General features: G+C 50.3%; 8 protein-coding genes across 8 annotated transcripts; 5 read left to right on the top strand and 3 right to left on the bottom strand.

Annotated features, from left to right (window-relative positions):
- Positions 1 to 745: 745 nt before the first annotated feature.
- Positions 746 to 2,572, top strand: Z518_04104 (uncharacterized protein; the record flags this gene model as incomplete). The annotated part of the gene is made up of 1 exon (XM_013417812.1): positions 746 to 2,572. One exon carries the CDS (start codon positions 746 to 748, stop codon positions 2,570 to 2,572), a length of 1,827 nt encoding a protein of 608 aa, XP_013273266.1.
- A 372-nt stretch (positions 2,573 to 2,944) lies between these two features.
- On the top strand, positions 2,945 to 4,962 carry Z518_04103 (uncharacterized protein; the record flags this gene model as incomplete). The annotated part of the gene is made up of 3 exons (XM_013417811.1): positions 2,945 to 3,034; positions 3,098 to 3,207; positions 3,261 to 4,962. The coding sequence occupies 3 exons, from the start codon at positions 2,945 to 2,947 to the stop codon at positions 4,960 to 4,962; spliced, it is 1,902 nt and encodes a 633-aa protein (XP_013273265.1).
- Positions 4,963 to 8,157: 3,195 nt separating this feature from the next.
- Z518_04102 (uncharacterized protein) lies at positions 8,158 to 10,103 on the top strand (the record flags this gene model as incomplete). The annotated part of the gene is made up of 2 exons (XM_013417810.1): positions 8,158 to 8,809; positions 8,863 to 10,103. 2 exons carry the CDS (start codon positions 8,158 to 8,160, stop codon positions 10,101 to 10,103), a joined length of 1,893 nt encoding a protein of 630 aa, XP_013273264.1.
- Positions 10,104 to 11,495: 1,392 nt separating this feature from the next.
- Positions 11,496 to 12,320, top strand: Z518_04101 (uncharacterized protein; the record flags this gene model as incomplete). Its single annotated transcript, XM_013417809.1, has 1 exon — positions 11,496 to 12,320. The coding sequence occupies one exon, from the start codon at positions 11,496 to 11,498 to the stop codon at positions 12,318 to 12,320; it is 825 nt and encodes a 274-aa protein (XP_013273263.1).
- A 1,033-nt stretch (positions 12,321 to 13,353) lies between these two features.
- On the bottom strand, positions 13,354 to 14,648 carry Z518_04100 (uracil-DNA glycosylase; the record flags this gene model as incomplete). Its single annotated transcript, XM_013417808.1, has 2 exons — positions 13,354 to 14,164; positions 14,260 to 14,648. The coding sequence occupies 2 exons, from the start codon at positions 14,646 to 14,648 to the stop codon at positions 13,354 to 13,356; spliced, it is 1,200 nt and encodes a 399-aa protein (XP_013273262.1).
- A 1,163-nt stretch (positions 14,649 to 15,811) lies between these two features.
- On the top strand, positions 15,812 to 17,023 carry Z518_04099 (aspartate-semialdehyde dehydrogenase; the record flags this gene model as incomplete). The annotated part of the gene is made up of 3 exons (XM_013417807.1): positions 15,812 to 15,833; positions 15,891 to 16,442; positions 16,518 to 17,023. 3 exons carry the CDS (start codon positions 15,812 to 15,814, stop codon positions 17,021 to 17,023), a joined length of 1,080 nt encoding a protein of 359 aa, XP_013273261.1.
- A 403-nt stretch (positions 17,024 to 17,426) lies between these two features.
- Positions 17,427 to 18,320, bottom strand: Z518_04098 (uncharacterized protein; the record flags this gene model as incomplete). Its single annotated transcript, XM_013417806.1, has 1 exon — positions 17,427 to 18,320. The coding sequence occupies one exon, from the start codon at positions 18,318 to 18,320 to the stop codon at positions 17,427 to 17,429; it is 894 nt and encodes a 297-aa protein (XP_013273260.1).
- Positions 18,321 to 18,673: 353 nt separating this feature from the next.
- Z518_04097 (uncharacterized protein) lies at positions 18,674 to 20,309 on the bottom strand (the record flags this gene model as incomplete). Its single annotated transcript, XM_013417805.1, has 3 exons — positions 18,674 to 18,908; positions 18,967 to 19,111; positions 20,177 to 20,309. 3 exons carry the CDS (start codon positions 20,307 to 20,309, stop codon positions 18,674 to 18,676), a joined length of 513 nt encoding a protein of 170 aa, XP_013273259.1.
- Positions 20,310 to 20,692: the final 383 nt, after the last annotated feature.

The following is a 20,692-nucleotide window of genomic DNA, read 5'->3' as shown; positions in this document are numbered from 1 at the left end:
AAGTATTCGACTGAATCCTGTGGTGTCTGGTTTGATTGTATACTCCGCTGGTGGAGAAATTGGGCCCAGGCAAGTTGAAGTCTGATGGAGGATCCCGAAGAATCACGCGACATAAATGTGCCGATGAGAAGGATGGGCGATGCCTTCGATATTGCCAATGTCACAGTATTTTTTGACGAGACAGTGGTGTGCACTACTTGGTAGGCAGAGACGCAGAGCCGTTTCGCAGTCGGACGCCGGGTGAGGAAGGTAGATGGTCACGAGAACCGCTGATACCAACAGTTCATGTGGTTCGCCGTCGCTGATAAGAGAAGGAATTAAAATTGTAACGTTTCACTTGAGAGAACGCAGGAAATGCCCAGGGTGTCAATGGGGAGGGTTTTGCTCTCAAGCCACATCATTAGCCACACTGCTTTACATCGCTTGCTTGGCAATCAGCCACACGTCGACTGGAAGGGTTGATGTCACGGTAGCAATATCAAATCCAAAGCCAGACTGCGCTTCCCAAATCCCTAGGTACTCTTTCCTCTGAAGTTACATCGATTCCGACCTCAAGCTATGATCGCCTATATTCCTCAATATGACCGGCTGCGGAGAGTCGCTTCACTGTCACCGGAGATGGGATCATGTGTCATCCCTCCTGGAAGACATAACAACCCTTCCGTCTCCCTCCCTGCTCACCTTGCAATTCTTTGTTTGACATCTACTCACCCCACTCAAGCCCAAGCCTGAACTACCGACAAAGATGCTTCCCCGTCGACTTCTTCGGTTCGTTGCTGTTGCGGCCAGCATTTCGACAGGCTTTGGGGATGCGGTCAAGGTCAATCCTCTTCCAGCTCCCCAGTCAATGACATGGGGCTCTTCGGGACCTAAACCGGTGGCAGGCCACTTGGTACTGAATACTCTACACAATCAAATCGTCGATGATGGCTGGACTCGTGCTTGGAACACCATCGGCGCCTTGAAATGGATTCCCACTGCCACTGAAGCGCCTATTCCCACCTTCGAGCCCTTTCCCACGGCGCCGGCATCCTCGAGAGTGAAAAGATCCAATCCCCGTCTCATGCAGATCGACCTCACTGTCGAAGACCCAGAGGCCAATTTACAGCAAGGTGTCGACGAGTCCTACACCATTGACATAACACAATACTCGCCGTCGGTGAACGTGACTGCCAAAACTGTATGGGGTGCCCTCCATGCTTTCACGACTCTGCAACAATTAATCATCTCCGATGGCAATGGAGGCCTCATGATCGAACAGCCGGTCTCAATCGTTGACTTCCCCAACTATCCTTACCGAGGAGCATTAATTGATTCGGGACGAAACTTCATCAGCATTCCAAAAATCTACGAGCAGATCGATGGGATGGCCCTCTCGAAAATGAATGTGCTGCATTGGCATATTGTTGACGCACAGTCCTGGCCTCTCCAGATGCAGGTGTATCCGCAAATGACGCAAGATGCGTATTCCGCTCAAAGCATCTACTCACAGGACGATATTCGCGAGATCATTGCGTACGCGCGAGCTCGAGGAGTCCGCATCATTCCCGAGATTGATATGCCAGGCCATGCATCGTCTGGTTGGGCCGCGGTCGATCCCAGCATCATCGCGTGCGCCAACTCTTGGTGGTCAAACGATGTCTGGACGTACCACACGGCGGTGGAGCCCAACCCGGGCCAACTGGATATCCTCAATAACAAGACTTATGAAGTCATTTTCAACGTCTTCAGTGAGCTTTCGAGCCTCTTCTCGGACAATATCTTCCATGTCGGAGCAGACGAGGTTCATTCAAATTGTTATAATTTTAGTTCGCTTGTCCGGGAATGGTTTGCTGTCAACTCATCGAGAACGTTTGATGACCTTTTGCAAGTGTGGGTCGATAACGCTGTTCCAATCTTCTCATCCGTGGGAAATAAGACGCTGATGATGTGGGAGGACGTCTTACTCTCGGTTCCGCACGCCCACACTTTGCCGCAAAATATCATCCTTCAGTCGTGGAACAACGGTATAGACAATATCAAAAATCTAACCTCCCGCGGTTACGACGTGGTGGTATCGTCTGCCGATTTTTTCTACCTCGACTGTGGTTCCGGTGGCTGGGTGACGAACGATCCTCGATACAATGAGATGTCGAATCCCAATGCCTCAGTCCCCACCTTCAATTACGGAGGAAATGGAGGCTCGTGGTGTGCTCCATACAAAACGTGGCAACGAATCTACGACTACGACTTCACTCTCAACCTTACGAAGGCTGAAAACGCTCACGTGCTTGGGACCGAGGTGCCACTTTGGTCTGAACAAGTGGATGACACCGTCATATCCTCCAAATTGTGGCCCAGGGCTGCGGCTATGGCTGAGCTCGCGTGGTCTGGAAACAGAGACCCAGTAACGGGGATCAAGCGGACGACCCAAATGACGCAGCGGATTCTGAACTTCCGCGAGTATCTGGTTGCAAATGGTGTGCAAGCAGCACCTCTAGTTCCCAAATATTGCCTTCAGCATCCCCATGCATGCGACCTGTATTACAATCAGACTGCCTTGGCCTCCTATACGGATAATAACTTGGCCTAAGGTGAGTGCCAATAATGATCATAGCCAGTTATTCGTAATTAGAAATTATTCACCCAATACCTTTCTGTGGGATGCTCTTTAACCAAAGTTTTCTGTTATGGGGACTAAGGAATCGGGTATTGTGATTGACGTAGGGATGTTTTCTCCACTGGATTGTTGGGGCCGGGGGGGGGGGGGAACTTCGTTGAACTAGCTGGGAAAAGCCTACGCAGGAGCCGAGGAACAATTCTCAGCGACGCCCTCGAACTTACAGTTAATATATATCTTTTACCCTTGCGGCAAGCTTCACGGGTCATCGTGATTCATGACTTCCCGTGATGGCTCAGATGGGTCCGAGTAACCATATCAGATAACCGAATAATCCAATGCACGATGGATGAGGGAGATTGCGGTGCTGCAGAGGAAGCACGAAACGATGAATCGAGACCTGCGAAACGACAACGCAATTTCATCGCACGACAGGTGAGTTCTCATCTGGACAACCAGTCTCTTGGCTCAGAGCCATCACGCTGATGCCACCCATAGGCATGCGAAACCTGTCGTACGAGGAAGACTCGCTGCGATGAAGACACGCCTTGTAGTTTCTGCAGAAGCCTAGGAATCGAATGTACTTACATGGAGCGGAGGCCTACCAAGTATATCGAGCCGAGAGACTCTCCTGGATGTGGCTGACGATTCACTGTTACAGGAACGAAACTTCCATGAGCATGATATTCAACACTTTGAAGCGCATGGAGTCCAAAATCGATCATTTATCCGACCCAGTCGTACCAAGAACCCTCCCTGACGTTGAATCGATAAGAGGAGACCTTATGGGTGCCCCCACCGACAGTCCCTCCCATGTGGAATCGATGGCTTCAAACCGATCATTCCCGTCCCCCCAATCTCAAAGCACGCGACATTTAACCCAGCCGCCTGGCAGCTCATCGATCCTATCTTTCAGCGCCCATCAAACCATCCATTGGTCTGGGGTCCAGGCGTTGCTTCCCACGAGCTTGAGCTCCTCGGTACGCGCCCTAGAAAGAAGCTATCCCACCCATCTGGAATCAGGTCGACCACCGTTGGTGCCTATCATCCGTGCACCAACCGCTATGCCCACGGTAGACTGGCTCGCTTCACTGAGCTTGTCGTGCGTCAAAGACTTATCTAACGCGTATTTTGACACATTCAATCGAGTCTACCCGTTTGTCGATCGAGATTTCTATTTCTTGAACACGCTAGCCGTCGTGGTGCGTGAAGGGTTTGGATATGACATGGAATCATGCCTCGTGCTGAATATCATGGCGTTGGGCTGTATGGGCCTCAAGGCCTTCGAAGAAGGCGGCTTCGATACCTCTTATCACGCTGCCACAACTCCACTCATTCGACAAATTATGGACGAAGAAATCTCCGGCCTGAGCTTCTTCAACGAAGCACGTAAACGAGTTGGCTTCTGCCTCTGTGAGCGAGACATTCAGAGCTGCCAATATTATCTGACATCGGCCATGTTTTTTGCTCAAGTAATGCGACCGGTCGATGAATGGATGATGACCAACCGCGCCGCCGTCAGTTGTGCTGCCTTTTGGAAATGCTCACCAGAACCACTTGACGACTGGTTAGCAGACATGTACTCCAGATTGTTCTGGAGCGCACTGCTGCTGGAGACAGTCATTGTACAAGAGCTAGAACTGCCTCCCAGTGGGTTGAAGGAGTGGGAAGACGTGGTTCCTCTTCCCAAATTCACCACATATCCATCCACGAGCAAGTCTCGACCTCGCAACTCGGATGACTCATATTATCACTACCATTTCCTCGCACAGATCGCTCATCGAATCATTCTCAGTCGAATACGCGACGAACTATACTACAGCAATCCGTCGACAACACTCGCAGACGAACTTTACCATCAACTCGAACAATGGCGGGCGAACCTCCCCGAAGCAATACAGTACGCCGATGACAAGAGAGATCCAATATACGATTGTCCTGCCGACGCGGTTGTCGACGCTTTACTCAAGACACGCTATCGAGTATCGATATACCACCTTGGCCGACCATTCCTGTATAAGGCGATTCAAAACCCTTCGTCCGTGAATGAGACCGACTTGAAAATGTGTTCCCAAGCACTTGAATTCGCCACGAACTGGCCCTTAATATTGGGTGATTGCGCAAGAATGAAGAACTTCATGCCTTTGAAATACTTTGCCTCCGGTCAAATGTTTGGACAATTGTTCATCTTCCATTCCTTCAAAAATTCCCCCGACGGTCGATTGAGGGATGCTCTTCCCACAGGATATGAACTCTGGTGTACGAAGATACTCAGATTCATCTCAGAGTTTGTTGAGTCAAGCCCCACCATGGCAAAAGATTTCGAATTACTGTCGACCCTGTATCATCTTGCAGATGTATGACTTATCTGAGTGCCTAGGACCCCTTTCCACGGCAAGACGTAGCAAGGGGCTCCTTGTATTGATCCATGGTACTCCTCACACATGGCTCGACCCACATTCAACACTCGTCATAAACGGGGTGCTGCTGGCGGTAGGGAGGTTATCCCCCCTAGATCTTTCAAGATCTCCCTGAATCCCGTCATCTTGTTCCACAAATCGGTCACCAGTCATTCTGGCATGACTTTCTCTCTGGCTATGCTCCAACTCCCTCAGGCATTACCAGCGACCTAGAACGAGCCTCAGCTCTGAAATTCCATCTTGGTGAAAGGATAAACGTACCAGACAACAAGACCCTTGTCGACTCGGATCCATCGCTGCATACGCCTACCGTCTCAGGGATATCACGTTCTCCCCCGGCCTTTCCAAAACTATCTCCAAACCCGGCTGTGATATAGGTGGGTGCGAAACTTGGAGCTACGGCGTTTACCCGGATCTGCAGAGCCTCTGCTCTTAGTTGAGATACCCTTAGAAGACCAATCAGGCCGTGTTTGGAGGCAATGTATGCAGCATTACCCGTTGCACCGAAATTAACCGGATGTCGATGTCACAAAGACGATGGACCCTCGAGGATTTGTCTTCGGACAGACAATTGTTGAGAATGTAATGCATCCCTAATTTCAGGGCTTTCCGTGGCCATCTCAGATTTGTCTCTGCAGCATTGGCAACAACAACATCCAATATCTGAAACCCATTTATCGCGGCCTTGAGTGCATCCCCAAATTCCTTCCACATTGTGACACTGGCGGCCACGAAGACGACTCTTTTTGGGACGTTTAAATGATCTGATGAGCGATTCTGCTTGTGCTCTTAGCACTGCCAAGTCCGTTGTGACTACATGGCTGCGGTGCTCGTTGGTGATAGTCGCTGTTGCTGCGCCTATTCCTCGTGCGGAGCCTGTAATCAGTTCAGTCTTACCGTGGAGCTGCGAAAGGACATACCGCGACGGGTGGGTTGGTACATACTGTAACGAAGGAGAGCTCCAGCAATAAAATTCCGGTTCCGGTCAAGCGACAAATATCGATGTCACCAAGAAAAGGAGATTGAACAGCACACAACCTTCGTCTTCAAACCCGCAATATTTGGCGCCGAGTTATACATGTATGGAGCCGTTCACACTCTGACACAAACACATCGACATGTCTATAAACACCAGACCTGCCACAATCGGTGTTACTCCTTTTGCAATGATATATTCTACACACTTTTCCGAAAGGGCTAAAGGAATTCAACTCAACAGTTCCCAAACTACGTACAAATCATTATTGAACGGCACATGTGATATCCAATCAACCAATGCAGAGAGAGATCATTGGCGATGTCCCTGTCTCTCCCATTTCGCCTCGGCGTGTGGGTAGTTCACATGTCGAGTCCCAATGTTCGTTCTATTAACATGGACTCCAGAGGATTCGGTGGGTATTCCTCTGACATTTACGCATTCCAATTGTGCTTAACGATAGACATGAACTTCCCTTCCCGGACTCAATAACATCCTCTCCATGGCGATTTGGAGCTAGGAAGACATGTATGAGTCTAATTCAGTTAAGACAGCCCAGAGATACAATCCAACTCGGCGAAAATGGATCCGAGGACATGGAACCGAGTCATTTGACCATGCTTCGACTTGAATTCCTCGCGTTTGAAGCAGCTTCAGTCCAACCATCATTGCAGTTCTCGTCAAACTTTCCTCCATATACCACAGACAGATTGTCCCTGTCTACGGAGCCCATTCATTACATGCTTAGACGGTGATTTGATGATATATAGACACCGGGGACGATTTGTGCCGACTTCCCACTGCAAGGAGCTCAGGCACAGACGCGGCCTCGGAATCAAAAGATCCTGACCGAGGAACGTCTGATATGACATGAACATGCTGTCCGATGCCGGCTGGCTCTTTTTTTATTGCTTTGTATCTGATGTCTTCTGTCTCAGCTCTTCCGCCACGGTGTGTATTGTTTCATGTTCTCCAACCCAGCACTCTGCGGTCACGTTATGGATCGATCAAGAACTGGTATGAGATCCCAACCAGGAAGACGAAAATAGACTCTTTCCTGATCTGTCGGCTGACATTCAAAGGGCGACAAAGATTCAAGATAATCTGGCATTCTCCGCTGAATTTGAAATCCAAGTCTGAAATTGTCACTGACCTTTTACCCCTTTTTCTTATCACAGCCTCTAAAGTATTTACACCGCACCGCATTGACAAGAGAGATGTATCTTCTGTTATACACGTGCATGACCTTTGAAGACCATTGACGTCTTTCTCAGGCCTCTCTTCATGCATACCTCCCAATTCGACTGGCTCACAGCAACTAGAGCAAGCTGTACAATAGGGTTCTTCGCCGATCACCGCGACTTTGCATGGGTGAGCCAGAACATTTCTTACGGGTTATATTTGAGCGATCGCCAGTTCTTGGACGATCTAGACACGCAGATGGTCGTGTTACAGGGGATCATGACTCAGAATCTACCGAAGGAGCTGAAGCATGGATGAGTGCCCCGTTGGTATTTTGCCCACGGGGCCTGGAAGCCTAGTACCTGGAGATAGCCCCCCCCGGGTCATCGATAGACTTCGACTTGGATGAAAGGGACATGGTGGCTTACTGAATAGACATGATTTTATCGGCATTCATTCGCGTATCTGGGTATTGGATTTCCGATTGGGCAAAGGTTGTACCCCAACATACGGACCATCTGTCGCCGAAGTCGCCGAAGTCGCCGTTTTATTCGTAACCGGGTGAACATGTGAGATCCGTCGAACCGCGAGGGACCGCCGGCTCCGATAGACCCGATCAGAAGAATCCACGGCCAAGGAGGGGTGAGGAGAGTCGGAGTACGGGGAAGACTCCGCCCTCTCTAGCATGGTGGATGCCGATGTGTGGGGGAGGACATCACCAGATGCTGTGGCATCACCCAATTGTGATGTCGACGACATGGTCAAAACATCAAAATTGCCCATTCTGGTATTCCGGAGACCTGTCTCCCACTACAAACTTTCCTCTGCCCCGCGTCTTTATGCGACATACAAAACGCATCATGGAGGTCTTCAGGAGATCTCTCCTGAACATTTGATGTTGACATTTCAAGAATTATTGTTAGCGTCTCCCTTTCCATAACTTCTGGGTCCGAAACTAGGCAATCAAACAGTCAAAGGCAATGAGTGTCGAAGTCCAATCCGCCACAGATCCAGGTCTGACACTGTCCAAGGATCGTTGTGAGCCCGGCTCGGTCAATATCCCACTCGCCAAATGGCCCAAGACAGCCGAGTCAACCTCCAGCGACCCTGTCGCCATTGCCACGAAGGTCGTCAACTCATTCAACTCATCACTGGAAAATGGAGATACCAAAGCAATTGCCGATTTGTTCCTTGAAGATGGGTATTGGCGAGACCATCTGGGTGTCTCATGGGACTTACGGACCCTCAAGGGACGAGACAAAATCGCGAGCTTCCTCGCCGATGGATGTCCCCTCATCAAGCTCGATATTGACCAGAGCACAGCTTATCGGTCTCCGCAGTTTGGAGCCTTCGATGGTGCTGGCGATGTCAAGGGCATTCAATTCTTCTTCAACTTCACTTCCAAAGCCGGCTGGGGTCAGGGTCTTGCACGACTGGCTGAGAGAGATGGACAATGGAAGATTTTCACGTTCTTCACTACGTTACGGCATATCGAAGGACATGAAGAAGCCATTCACCATCAAAGAGCAAAAGGAGTGGAGCATGGCGGGAAGCCCGATCGGAAAAATTGGCAGGAAAGGAGAAATGCCGACATCAATTTCGAAAACAGGGAACCAGTCGTCATGATTTTGGGTCAGTGAAGAATTCATTGCGATGGTTTAGATAAATTGCTGACATCGATATAGGTGCTGGGCAGGCCGGATTGACGGCGGCTGCCCGTCTCAAAATGTTGAGTGTGGACACGCTGATCGTCGACAGCGAAGAAGCCATCGGCGACAACTGGCGACGAAGATATCACCAGCTAGTCCTCCATGACCCTGTCTGGTACGATCATATGCCATACATCAATTTTCCGGCGAATTGGCCAGTCTTCACTCCCAAGGACAAGTTGGCTGAGTTCTTTGAGTCGTATGCCCGACTCATGGAACTCAATGTCTGGGTCAAGACCACCTTGGAATCCAGCTCATGGGACGAGAGGAAGAAGCAATGGACCGTCACCCTGAAACAGACAAAGCCCGACGGAACTGTTGAGACTCGAACACTGCACCCCAAACATATCATTCAAGCTACCGGCCATTCTGGCAAAAAGAATTTCCCGTCCGACATGAAGGGACTGTCGAATTTCAAGGGTGATCGACTCTGCCATTCTTCCGAATTCGGCGGCGCCAAACTTGAAAGCAAGGGGAAGAAAGCGGTCGTGGTGGGATCATGCAATTCCGGCCATGATATTGCCCAAGACTTCTACGAGAAAGGATATGATGTGACAATGGTCCAGAGGTCCACCACGTGTGTCATCTCCAGTGAAGCCATCACCGAGGTCGGATTGGCAGGTTTGTACGACGAAAACGGGCCGCCGGTGGATGATGCCGATATGTGGCTCCACAGCTTACCGAGTGAGGTGCTGAAATCTTTGCAAGTCAAGATAACAGAGCTTCAGGCGCAGTATGACAAGAAGATATTGGATGGTCTCGAGAAGGCTGGATTCGGACTCGATCGAGGACCAGAAAACTCGGGCTTGTTCATGAAATACTTCCAGCGGGGCGGAGGGTACTATATCGACGTCGGCGGCTCTCAATTGATCATCGACGGCAAGATCAAGATCAAGCAGGGACAGGAGATCGAAGAAGTCCTTCCTCATGGACTTCGCTTTGCCGACGGAACCGAATTGGAAGCAGACGAGATCATCTTCGCCACTGGGTATCAGAACATGAGGACTCAAGCCAGAGAGATCTTCGGCGACGAGCTGGCTGACCGAGTCGGAGATATTTGGGGCTATGATTCGGAAGGGGAGATGAGAACGATTTGGCGAAAGACTGGTCATCCTGGCTTCTGGTTTATGGGAGGAAATCTTGCTCTTTGTCGGTATTACTCGAGAATTCTGGCTCTTCAGATCAAAGGCCTGGAGGAAGGGATTTATCAGTATTAGTGATTTGGCTCACCATAGGTAGAAAAGGCCGACTTGCCCGGGGAGGGATGTTGGATGGAATACGAGCTTACCCAAGCATCTATTATCAAGCCTTAGGACACAAGGCCCAAGCGTGAATGAGACTTCACTCCCAAACAGATTGCTCACACGAAATATACTGCGCTCCAGACGCCTTTTTTTTTTTTTCAATGGAAAGACGATGATACTTCGGGAATGTGTCCGTAGAACCCATCATCTACCACCATTCGGCCGTATTTCTTGATCGAGGTTCTTGGCTAGTACCGTCACAGCCTGAAAGCGACCTCAAGTCCGCGGTGAGCCTTGCGAACATTATACAATGGGTGGGCAATGGGAACATGTTTCAGGTTTCGGAACGCGCCCGAGGTGGGAGAACATCCGGCTGCCGACAGAAGCCGCAGCCTCCCTTCACAACGCTCCAGTATTTGCTTGTTGACAAACACGCTCATTACAGTCATTCGACAGATCAACCAATGAATTGAAGACGGATTTAGATTGTGGCGAGGTTTTGTTTGCGACCACAGCGGAGGCACTTCGGGGCTGGTGATCATGATAAGGCCCCCCAGGATTCAATCAAATGGGGCCCAACACCCCCGGCTGCTTGTCCGACACAGGAGTGTTTCAGTTACCTGCGGCCGTCGAGCCTCGATGCTTTCCTCTCCGTGGTGCACTCCATCTCTTCATCTCTGAGCGCTTCTTAAAAGCGGCCGTCAGATCCGTCAAAAGCGCCCAGATGGAAATAGATGAGAAAAGAGAAGGCATGTCACGATACATGGAAAAACCAAATGATGCTGCGGTTGCCAACCTTGAACTACTCTTGACACACCGAATGTGAGGTCATGTCGAAATGTCCCAGCCATCCGGAATCTCTGGTAAGAGGAAGAAGAGCCATATCTTCGTTGATGAAATCTCTTGTCAAACCGAATGTCGGAACGCAGACTCTGTCCAGTCCACCCTCGCGTTCATGCCAGGGGAATTCCAATTTACGTTCCATCTACAATGACACCCCGACTCAGCCAACTGGGGAGACTGGCATATCAGCGAGGCTTTCTGGTCCATTCGTATCATACAACTATGAGCAGGTCGATCACGGCACCCCACAAGAAACGACGGCGTCTCTCCAGTCATCCGAAGCTGCAAACTCGAGAGTGTACCTGAGTCTCCAAGCCAACAAACCAGAGAATGGATCCCCCCATGCTCAAACGTCTCTTCAGTATTGGCTTGGGACTAGTTTTCATCGTCTTGATCATCCTCCTCTAAGTATTCGACTACTTGGATCGGAAGTACCACGGATTTGCCACGAACGATCGCGTTGGGACGCTAGCAAGATATTTCCCGACTGTTATCGTCGTCTTCCCGGTCTTTTTCTGGGATATGCTGTTGAAAAACCTCAAAGAGGCTGGACCATGGTCACTGACGGCTCGAGGTTGGACCAAAGCCGAAGATGCGCTCTACTCGGTGGACTATATCGATTCATTAGATATCCATAAGCTTTCTTCCTCCCTGTCAAAAAGCGCCAATTTGGTATCACCCTGGGATATACCGGAGTGTTATTATATGGTGTTCTGGTTTCCTTCGCCACCCATCAATAGGGAAAACTACGAAATTCCAGATTGGACAAACCCTCAACATGCCATCAACAGTTTCAATACTACTGAGTCGTTGCAGAATGAATTGATATCCAACAGTGTGATCAATATGACAATTTCAGCGGTCACAAATGCATTTTCCGTCAATACGACATGCGAGCCGATCTCGTATACGTTTTATGACGGATCCTGGAAGGGAACCCCACGATCAAAATCGTCGGCAACAATGACGGGCCCGGCCTGGAGAATGGTCCTAATCAAACAGTCAACTCGAGCTTCAACAGCGGCGCGACCGCAAAAGATCCCAAGGACGTTGAACATTATTGGAACCGCAACTTTCTTTACGGGGACCACAACTCGTACTACGCTCGAAAGCCCCAAGTTTGACGGAGATTGGCATCTGACGACGTTTCCATTGGCGAAGGGCAACCGGAAGAATTCCTCGGCACCGGGTTCTCAAGTCACAGACATCGCAAGTTTCTGGTGCAATCTGAACATCACACCCGTCCACATCGATGTGACGGTCAACCAACCCACACGTGTCGTGTTGGGCGAGCAATCAATTCTGGCCCTGGCCGTGAAAAGCGTACGATCGCGACTCCATCACTGAAATTAAAGACCAAGAATCCCGAGCCGCTTGGACAAGCGGGCGGAAGGGCTCTCGCACATTTCGCGGCGCAGACGATCAATCTCGCCCGGCCGTACGTGGATCCCATGACGCTCGCATAGAGTGAGGCGGCGGTGGCGGACGCGCAGGATGCAACGACACGCTAGCGGTTGATCCAGAGCAAGAGCACGACCATCGCCGTCTAGACCCTGCTGGGGCTGGTCTTGCTGTGCAGCCGAGGTGCTGGGCGTTGATACCAAAGCCGGAATTACAAAGTCACCGAACAGTATCGGCGCACAGGCCGGTTTGATGGCTGGTCGTGAGCTGGTAAGACTTATCTGCGAACGCTCTCAGTCACGATTTCAATTTCGCAGCCGTATATCGTATCCTATTTCCAATCCCGCCGCCGAACTCGTTAGCAGACAGAGACTCACCCCTCTAGACAACGACCCGCTGGAGAGCTTGGGAGGGATACCTCGTCGGCCTGAGGTGGTGGGAGCGAACGATAGGCATAGCAGGAAGCAGTCCGAACCTGGCACGCTCCGAGTTCGAGGTTGAGAATTCTCTGCCTTTGTCGTGATAATCCTGGTATTTCTTCAAACGCTTCGCTAGATACGGGTTAACATGGAGGAATAATGCGAGGTAGATAGAGAAGAGAGCATGAGCAGAAGTGCGATGTGATTTGTGGAAATTCAAAATTCTCTGCTAATCCCGATCCCAGCCAATAATCCGACCCGACTCTATCAATCCAATCCAATTTGACTTGATTCAATTCGATTCAATCTTTACTATACATACCAACACCGCCAGACAGTTCGGGCCGAAATTTCCTGATTCAATCAATGTCAATTCGACTCCATTCCACCAACGCCATGCCTTTGCGAAATTACTAGTACTTTCAACCTTTTCTTCCTCTTTCTGGACAAGTGACACGAAACACGAGACCTGAACCTTGCATCTAAGATGTAAAGGGAAGGTGTGAAGCGTAAGACCGGGATGAACAGCACGTATACCCAACGGAAGGTATATAGACGCTTCATGCGTCGTCTCCCTTGCTAGCATCTCCATCAGCCTTGACTTTCTCTTTGGCCTCAGCTTCGGCCTCCATCTTTGCGATTTCCTCCAACGCGGCAATAGCATCCTCGTCATCTTCGCCGTCAAATTCATCTCTCTCAACTGCTGTTGTCCCATCCTTCTTCTCCGGCGGTGCGGTCAGTGGGCCATGCTCATCTGGAACCGTGCGTTGATCGTCCGTAACCTTCACAGGCTCCTGCACAGACGGAGGCTTAATGGGCTTCTGCACATTCAAATCCCAATTAATAATGCCTTCGGGACCGTAGCGGGACTCGAGCCACTCGTTAGCCTTGCGAAAGTGGCCACAGTCGAAGAATCCCTTGTGTGCGCTGAGGGGGGAAGGATGGACGCTTTTCAACACCAAGTGACGGCCACCAGTGATTTTTTCACATCGTTTCTGTGCAGGCGAGCCCCATGCCAGAAAGACCACGCCACGCGTCCGGCCCTTGACGACCGTATCGATGACTTTCTGTGTGAACTTTTCCCATCCGTGGTTTGCATGTGAATTCGCTTGGCCCGCACGCACGGTCAGGCATGTGTTGAGAAGCAAGACGCCCTGGTCGGCCCAGGGGGTCAAAAGGCCTGAATTCTTAGGCGGAGGTCTGAAGGAAGGGTAGTCTTTTTGAATGGCCGTGTAAATGTTCTTCAAAGACGGAGGGGCCGGTGTGGGTGGGCGAACAGAGAAACAGAGGCCGTGTGCTTGATTGGGGCCGTGGTATGGGTCTTGTCCGAGGATCACGACGCGGACTTTATAAAGGGGGCAGTGACGGGACCTGTACGGAGAGAAACAGATGATGTTAGTCGGTCATGCAGTCATGTGTTAAGATTTATAGAAGAAGTGTGGTTTGAGGAGAGGACTTGGGCATACCAACTATACACGTCTTCCCAGGGTGGATAGATCTTCTGCTTTGCATCGATTTCTTTCTGCAAGAAACGCTTCAACTCCAAGAAGCCAGGCGATGTGACTTCATCTTTCAACTGAGCCAGCCAGCTTGGATCGAGTGTATCAATTTCCAGCTTGAGAAGCTTTCTCTGCTCCGGAGTCAAACCCGCTGCCCATTTGTCCTTGTCGAACTTCAGTGGAGGAGGTTCGGCGGCATTGGAGATCCCGTTGGCCGACGGGCCATGCGCTCCGCCATTTGACGACGAAGTAACTTTAGGGGGGCCGAAAAAGGAGGCCAAGTCAGCATTCTTTCTCGGCTTCTTTGCGTCGTCGGCGCTCGAGGTGGGAGGTTCCTTGCGTTTGAGCAATGACATTGTGCCTGCCGCGAAGTGGTGTGACTGAGGAAGATATCGCCGAGAAGGAAATATCAAAGCTGTGATATGAGGAGGTACACGAGGACCTAGCATGTACAATCAGCCCGGGCAATGAAGTGGTGATGGTGGTGTCAATAGAAGATACAATAGATTACTGGGAGGGACGATGTCGATGTAGAGACGCGAAACACGGTAAATGAAGTTCCCCCCCCCGAGGCGCGTCGGGTTAGAGCTAATTAGGCTGGCTGACTCCACTGGTCTGGGGTATTCAGCCTGATGCTGACGCGGATCCCTACCGGGGGCCCCCTTTTTATACCCTGCAAGGCTCCGGTCTACACTGCGTCCCTCTTGAGGAGCGCAGCCACCAAGTCGCGTTCATGCCGGGGATCCTCGGCAAACCTACCCCTGACTTCGCTTAGTCGCTAGTCCTCTTTCAGCGGTAAAGAGGCGTGACCATTATTAACCTGGAGGCATCTCGACTTCCTTCCTCCGTCACGAACATAACCCTTCCATCATCCATGCTCCCGCCGCACTGCCATGGCTTTCGCGCCCCTACGCTGCTCGTCTAGTATACCTACCGCCTGCTCACCGCATGAGAAACTTATACTTCTCTCATGCTTTGAGTCTTAGTTAAGACGCCCTGTCAAGGAATAAGCTATACCTGTGATTCAACCGGATCCCGAGTCCGCGGCCACGGACCGTGCTTGGCACTCCGTGTTGGAGAAAAGGAGGTGTCACTCGATGACATTGCAGGTTCTGTCTCTCTATCTATTCCTCGGTCTCAAAGCCTCATTATTTAGGCCCTTGCGCTGTCTCGTGCCGTGCGTTGTTGCTATGCTTGGTGACTCATCCTGCGAGTTGTCCGCGCGCTATCCTGCGGTACTCCATGCGCTGGAAAACTTATCAATAATGCGATCGACAGGTAGTAATTGTAAATTCAACGCAACGGCCTATCAATGGGTGATCCACACTATTGCGGACTCATAGAATTGCTAACTGTAGGAGATGTAGAGTTGTTGTTGCAACGAGGGTTTTGTTGAGCCAATCACAGCGCGTTAATTGTGGGACCTCGGTTTGGTCAAACTCTGACCCCCAAGTCGGCACACAAATGTACCAGATTTTCTCAACTGAGTCGACGTTGAGGACCGCACAGAGACACAGCAATGTCTTCGAAAAAGCGATGCGGTATGAAGCCCATTGCACTAGTCATTATGAAAGACATGGACGACTAACATTTCCCAGGTGTTTTAGGGGCAACTGGAGCGGTGGGGACGCGATTCATTCTCCTGCTCGCTCAACATCCGCTGCTAGAATTGGTAGCTGTAGGAGCTTCCGAAAAGTCGGCCGGTCAAAAATACTCTGATGCCGTGCGTTGGAAGCAGTCGACCACAATGCCCGCACAAGTCGCAAATCTGATCGTCCGACGCTGCGTCCCCACCGAATATCCAGATTGCGACATAATCTTCTCCGGCCTTAATTCTGATGTGGCTGCCGATGTTGAAATGGCCTTTCTTAAAGCAAACTTTGCCGTCTTTTCAAATGCCAAAAACTTCCGATTGGCACCTCTGGTTCCGCTGATTGTTCCTGTGGTCAACCCAGGACATATTGAGTCAATCCCAACACAGCGTCGGCATTACCAACTAGATAAAGGCCTTCTTGTGTGCAATTCAAACTGTGCGGTCATCGGCCTCGTCATCCCAGCCGCAGCACTTATTCAAAAGTTCGGACCTATCGACAAAGTGAGCATGGTGACTATGCAGGCCGTATCAGGAGCAGGCTATCCTGGCGTCAGCAGTAAGTGATCAAGTCTTCCGCCCATAAAGCGCCCAGGGCCCGGTATATTCTACACATTAGAGCTAACCGCATCAGGCATGGACATCCTTGACAATATCATTCCCTACATCCCCGGAGAGGAAGCCAAGATTCCAGCTGAAGCTCGCAAGATTTTAGGTAGCTTGAGTGCGGACCTGTCTGGATTTGTCAATCAACCTCTCCGCGTTTCGGTCGCCTGTAACCGTGTCTCGGTGCTTAACGGCCATACAGTGTGTGTGTCGTTACGATTCGTAAACCGACCTCCGCCGACCGTGAGCGAGGTCTGTGATGCGATGAAAGAGTACACCTCAGAGGTGCAACTCCTAGGGTGTCCCTCGGCCCCAAAACACGCCATTGTCGTTTTAGACGAGGCTGATCGACCGCAGCCTCGCCTAGATATTGAGACGGAAAGAGGATACGCGTGCAGCGTTGGAAGAATCAGGGAGGACGAAAGTGGTATCTTTGACATCCAGTTCGTGGCCTTAAGCCACAACACAATTCTGGGGGCGGCCGGAGCATCAATTTTGAATGCGGAGAGTGCAATCCTGAAAGGCTACATCTAGCCTTTGAGTAAGTTAGTCTTCATCTGAGTATGGCAAGAGAATACGCTTTGTTCTGATGAAACTCGAAACATAGAACTTGTACTTAGACATTTCCTAGCTGAGGTATTATCTCCATTCCATCGATGTCATCTCCCGACGCTCTCATCGATTTGTATTACACCTATCGCGCTCTCAAAATCACATCTCCTTCCGCGCGAAAATCAGGCCACCGCTGCTGCATTGGAGCAAGATGCGAAATCATTTGGGGCTTCTCGTTCAAAACAAGCTCACACGGGACAAGCTGCTTACAGGAACAGTTTCGGCGAGAGAAAAGGCATACGAGAAGGACATGTACTCAAACGAGTAAAAAGCTGTGCAAACCTCTCCATTGAGGTGCACGCTCTACACATGAAAGCATTCCCATTCAGTCAGATGTCAGTCCATCGGCCCGATTCTGGGTTTCTTGGTGATGGGAGACCAGAGTTGGGTCACCCAACCAGTTCTCCAGAGTCTGCTGCGTGGGTTTAATGTCAGAAAATTCTAGCCTCCCAGGACTGCCGATTGGTTTGGCAAACTCTTCAAAAGCCGTCATGATAAGTCGGGTTTGCTGACAATCCACTAAGGCTCGACGGTTACGCCCAACCAATTCATGGCGGGGATATAGAACGGGAAACATTGTGGATAGAGCCGCAGAGAAGGGTCTCCCGTTGAGAGAAGGCACATTTGCGCGAACGTGAGGCACCAGGCGAACACAGTTTTCCCTCGATGGCAGCGGCGAATTAGCTCCAGCAGATTCCAAGAACTTGTCCAACAAGGTCAAATCGTAATATGTTGAATGCCAGACCAAAATGACGGAATCTTTTGTAACTCCAGAATCTTCAAGGACCTCGGCGATAGCCCAGACATCGAGAAGTTGATCAGTGTTTGTGCCAGAAGAGTCGAGCTTCCTGGACCACAACTGATCGATTAAACCTCTTCTCCAAGCTAATTTCAATTGAGAGAGCTCCGGATGTGCATTGGGCTTGACCAATGTGCCTAAGAGGACTCGTCCGGATACGTACTCGATAAGTGCAACCTCCTTAACCTGACCACTTCGGGCTGAACTCAATATCCAAGATAACCAAGTCAGTGCCTTGTCGATGACCTGCTCTAATTTCCGCCGCACGAGACATCGCAAGCTGAATGCCTTGGCTACTGGACCACTGTTCTGAAGTTGCTGACATGAAATGCGATTGTCGACCTCGGAACTCAGAGCTGATTTGGGCCGGATCATATCGTGGCACTGAATGCCAATTTGTGCCCAACTCATCATCTGCATGACGGTAACAGTATCGAGTGCCGAACCATCTTGTCTGAAAGCAACCGTTCTTGGCGTAGGTGCTCTGTTGGTCTTCTGCACTAGCAAAGAGTTGTCGAGTTGCCAACGCCACCGTAAGTCGATGACGAGCCCAGCAAGACACGCATCTTTTGCTGAGCTTGATTGTGTGTGAATCGCTCTCGGTTAAGGTGCTCATGTATAGGTATGAATTGTCAAGGTCCAAAATTGTTTGAAAAGGACAGCGATTTTCCTGTGTCGGTACTCTCTTTCCTTCCAATGGCATTGGGCCGATGCACTTGAGTCCGACGAGTCGTATGTTTGCAGGTCGATTTTGCTTCTGACGTTTCCAATCTTCAATGGATTAGCCAATAGTCTGAGGAGATGGACTGTTTCTTACACCAGAACTCGATATTCATCTCGAGAATTGACTTGCACATCTTCTCATCTAATAAAATGGAGCCAAAGAGATGCTGGTTTTCTCCTGTCAACTGACGTGCTTCCTGCCAGTGAGAGCGAATATCGTCAGAAACGCAGTCAGCTTTCGAGTCATTAGGATTTCCATCGCCATTGTCACCAGTGTAAGTTGAACTACTTATTAAAGGTTAGCGAATCATATTAGGTAACTCTCAGAGCAGTAAGCACATACCCAAAGCTGATATTGGAGTCTTCTTTCGAACCGCTCCCCGAGTCGTTGCTCAACCCGTCTTCCATGTTGTCGTCTCGGCCTTCTTCCAGGTCGTCCACTGGTTCATCGCCCAGACCGTCTTCGGAGCCATCCTCCGTACAATTTCCTGGTACGTATCAGCCTTGGAGACTGGGAACATCGCCCATCTCTTTTAAAGAGTAATCTCTCGCCCCTATAACTTTAACATTCAGGTTTTCGGTCCAGTTCGTGTCTATGTAGGCATCTTGAACGATAACATCGTACAGATCGCAACGACTTGCTTGTTCTGGCTTGATTTCCTGGACGATCTCATCTCCCGTCATCTCTCCTCTCTTCTAATGTTTTCGAAAATGGTGGGGGGACTTGTTTTTTTGGAGCGGAGTCTGAGAAACTGCCAGTGGACAAGTCGAAATAGGGCAAAAAAGAAACTTTTTCATATGGCTTTCAGGCTCATTTACATGAGCAAGAAGGCGGGCGCATGTTTCAAAGCGCGCCATGCACCCTGGAAGCCAGCAACTAAAGATGGCTTGATGGTGCCTGTGCACATGCCTCCGCGCCTCGCACTCCAGCTTGAATGTTATAGAGCAGTTATACTTTTCTGCCGCAGGACAAGGATAAGATATTCCTTGGCGCACGTCAATATGGTTGCGAGCGTCGGATTCACTACGGAATGTTAGGGAACAATGAAACTGTTCTGCCAAAGGACAGAGATAGCCCACGCTTTCGTGCTTCCATCGAGCATGCGCGCGTGCACCACGCTTCCGAGTGAAGGTTTGGGAGCAATGAAATTGATCCGCTAAAGGGCAAGGAAATCGAATTTTGAGATGCTGGGATTCAGCATGTAACCGAGCTTGCTTTTGTGATAGAAAGGTTCGGGAGAAGCATTGAAACCGGTCGGCCAAAGGACAGGGGAAGCGGATCCCAAGATGCTGGCTTTGAGCATGCAGCCGAGCAGAAGCCACATCAGCAAAAAGTTTGAGAGCATTGGTACTGGTCCCTCAATGGGCAAGGATAACGGATGTTGGATTCAGTGTGCACCTTTTTGTGGCTACGAGCAGAGTCCTTGCATGCGAATGTCCGTGTACAAAGATACTAGCGAATACCGGAATGCTTGGCTTTGGAACTGAATGTTTTAGTGCAATGGGCAAGGATAACGAACTAAGACATCCTCGAAGTAGTCTACATTACGTACCATTTTTGAGGAAAAATTCAAAGGCGAACGGATTGACCTTATTTCGTTCAACGGGAGCTCGAAGAGGGCAGTCAGAGGTACAATGAGCGCAAGTCTGATTACTTTCCCTTCCAGAGCTTGCTACCGCCTCCATGGTGTTGGCACTGCCTATCACTTGGCTTGGCGCTTTGCCTGCGGTGTACTAATGTAGATCACGGTCTACGACTCACCTAGAGAGACAACCAACACAATATGCATTGGCTCGCCAGTGGGTGCATCACAAAGCTTGCTATCGCTAGATATCTCGCCTCACGACCCACAGCCTTACGGCCTACCGGCGAGGTATTGATCGAACCCAGAGCCATGAGCTCTCGCGATAAACAGAGAACCTAAGAGGCGCGGCAACTGGCTGTGCCGTATGCCACCCAACCGACTGACTAGACCTACCTGTAAGGCACGAAAGCAAACCTAGACCCGACCTGGCTGCGGACACAGAGCGAACCCAGATCTGACCTTGCTAGGTACAGAGCGGATCCA

The sequence above is a fragment of the Rhinocladiella mackenziei genome (assembly GCF_000835555.1).
Source record: "Rhinocladiella mackenziei CBS 650.93 unplaced genomic scaffold supercont1.3, whole genome shotgun sequence".
Classification (NCBI taxonomy): domain Eukaryota; kingdom Fungi; phylum Ascomycota; class Eurotiomycetes; order Chaetothyriales; family Herpotrichiellaceae; genus Rhinocladiella; species Rhinocladiella mackenziei.
The sequence above is the reverse complement of the archived record's forward strand: the minus strand, read 5'-3'. Positions and strand labels throughout refer to the sequence as shown.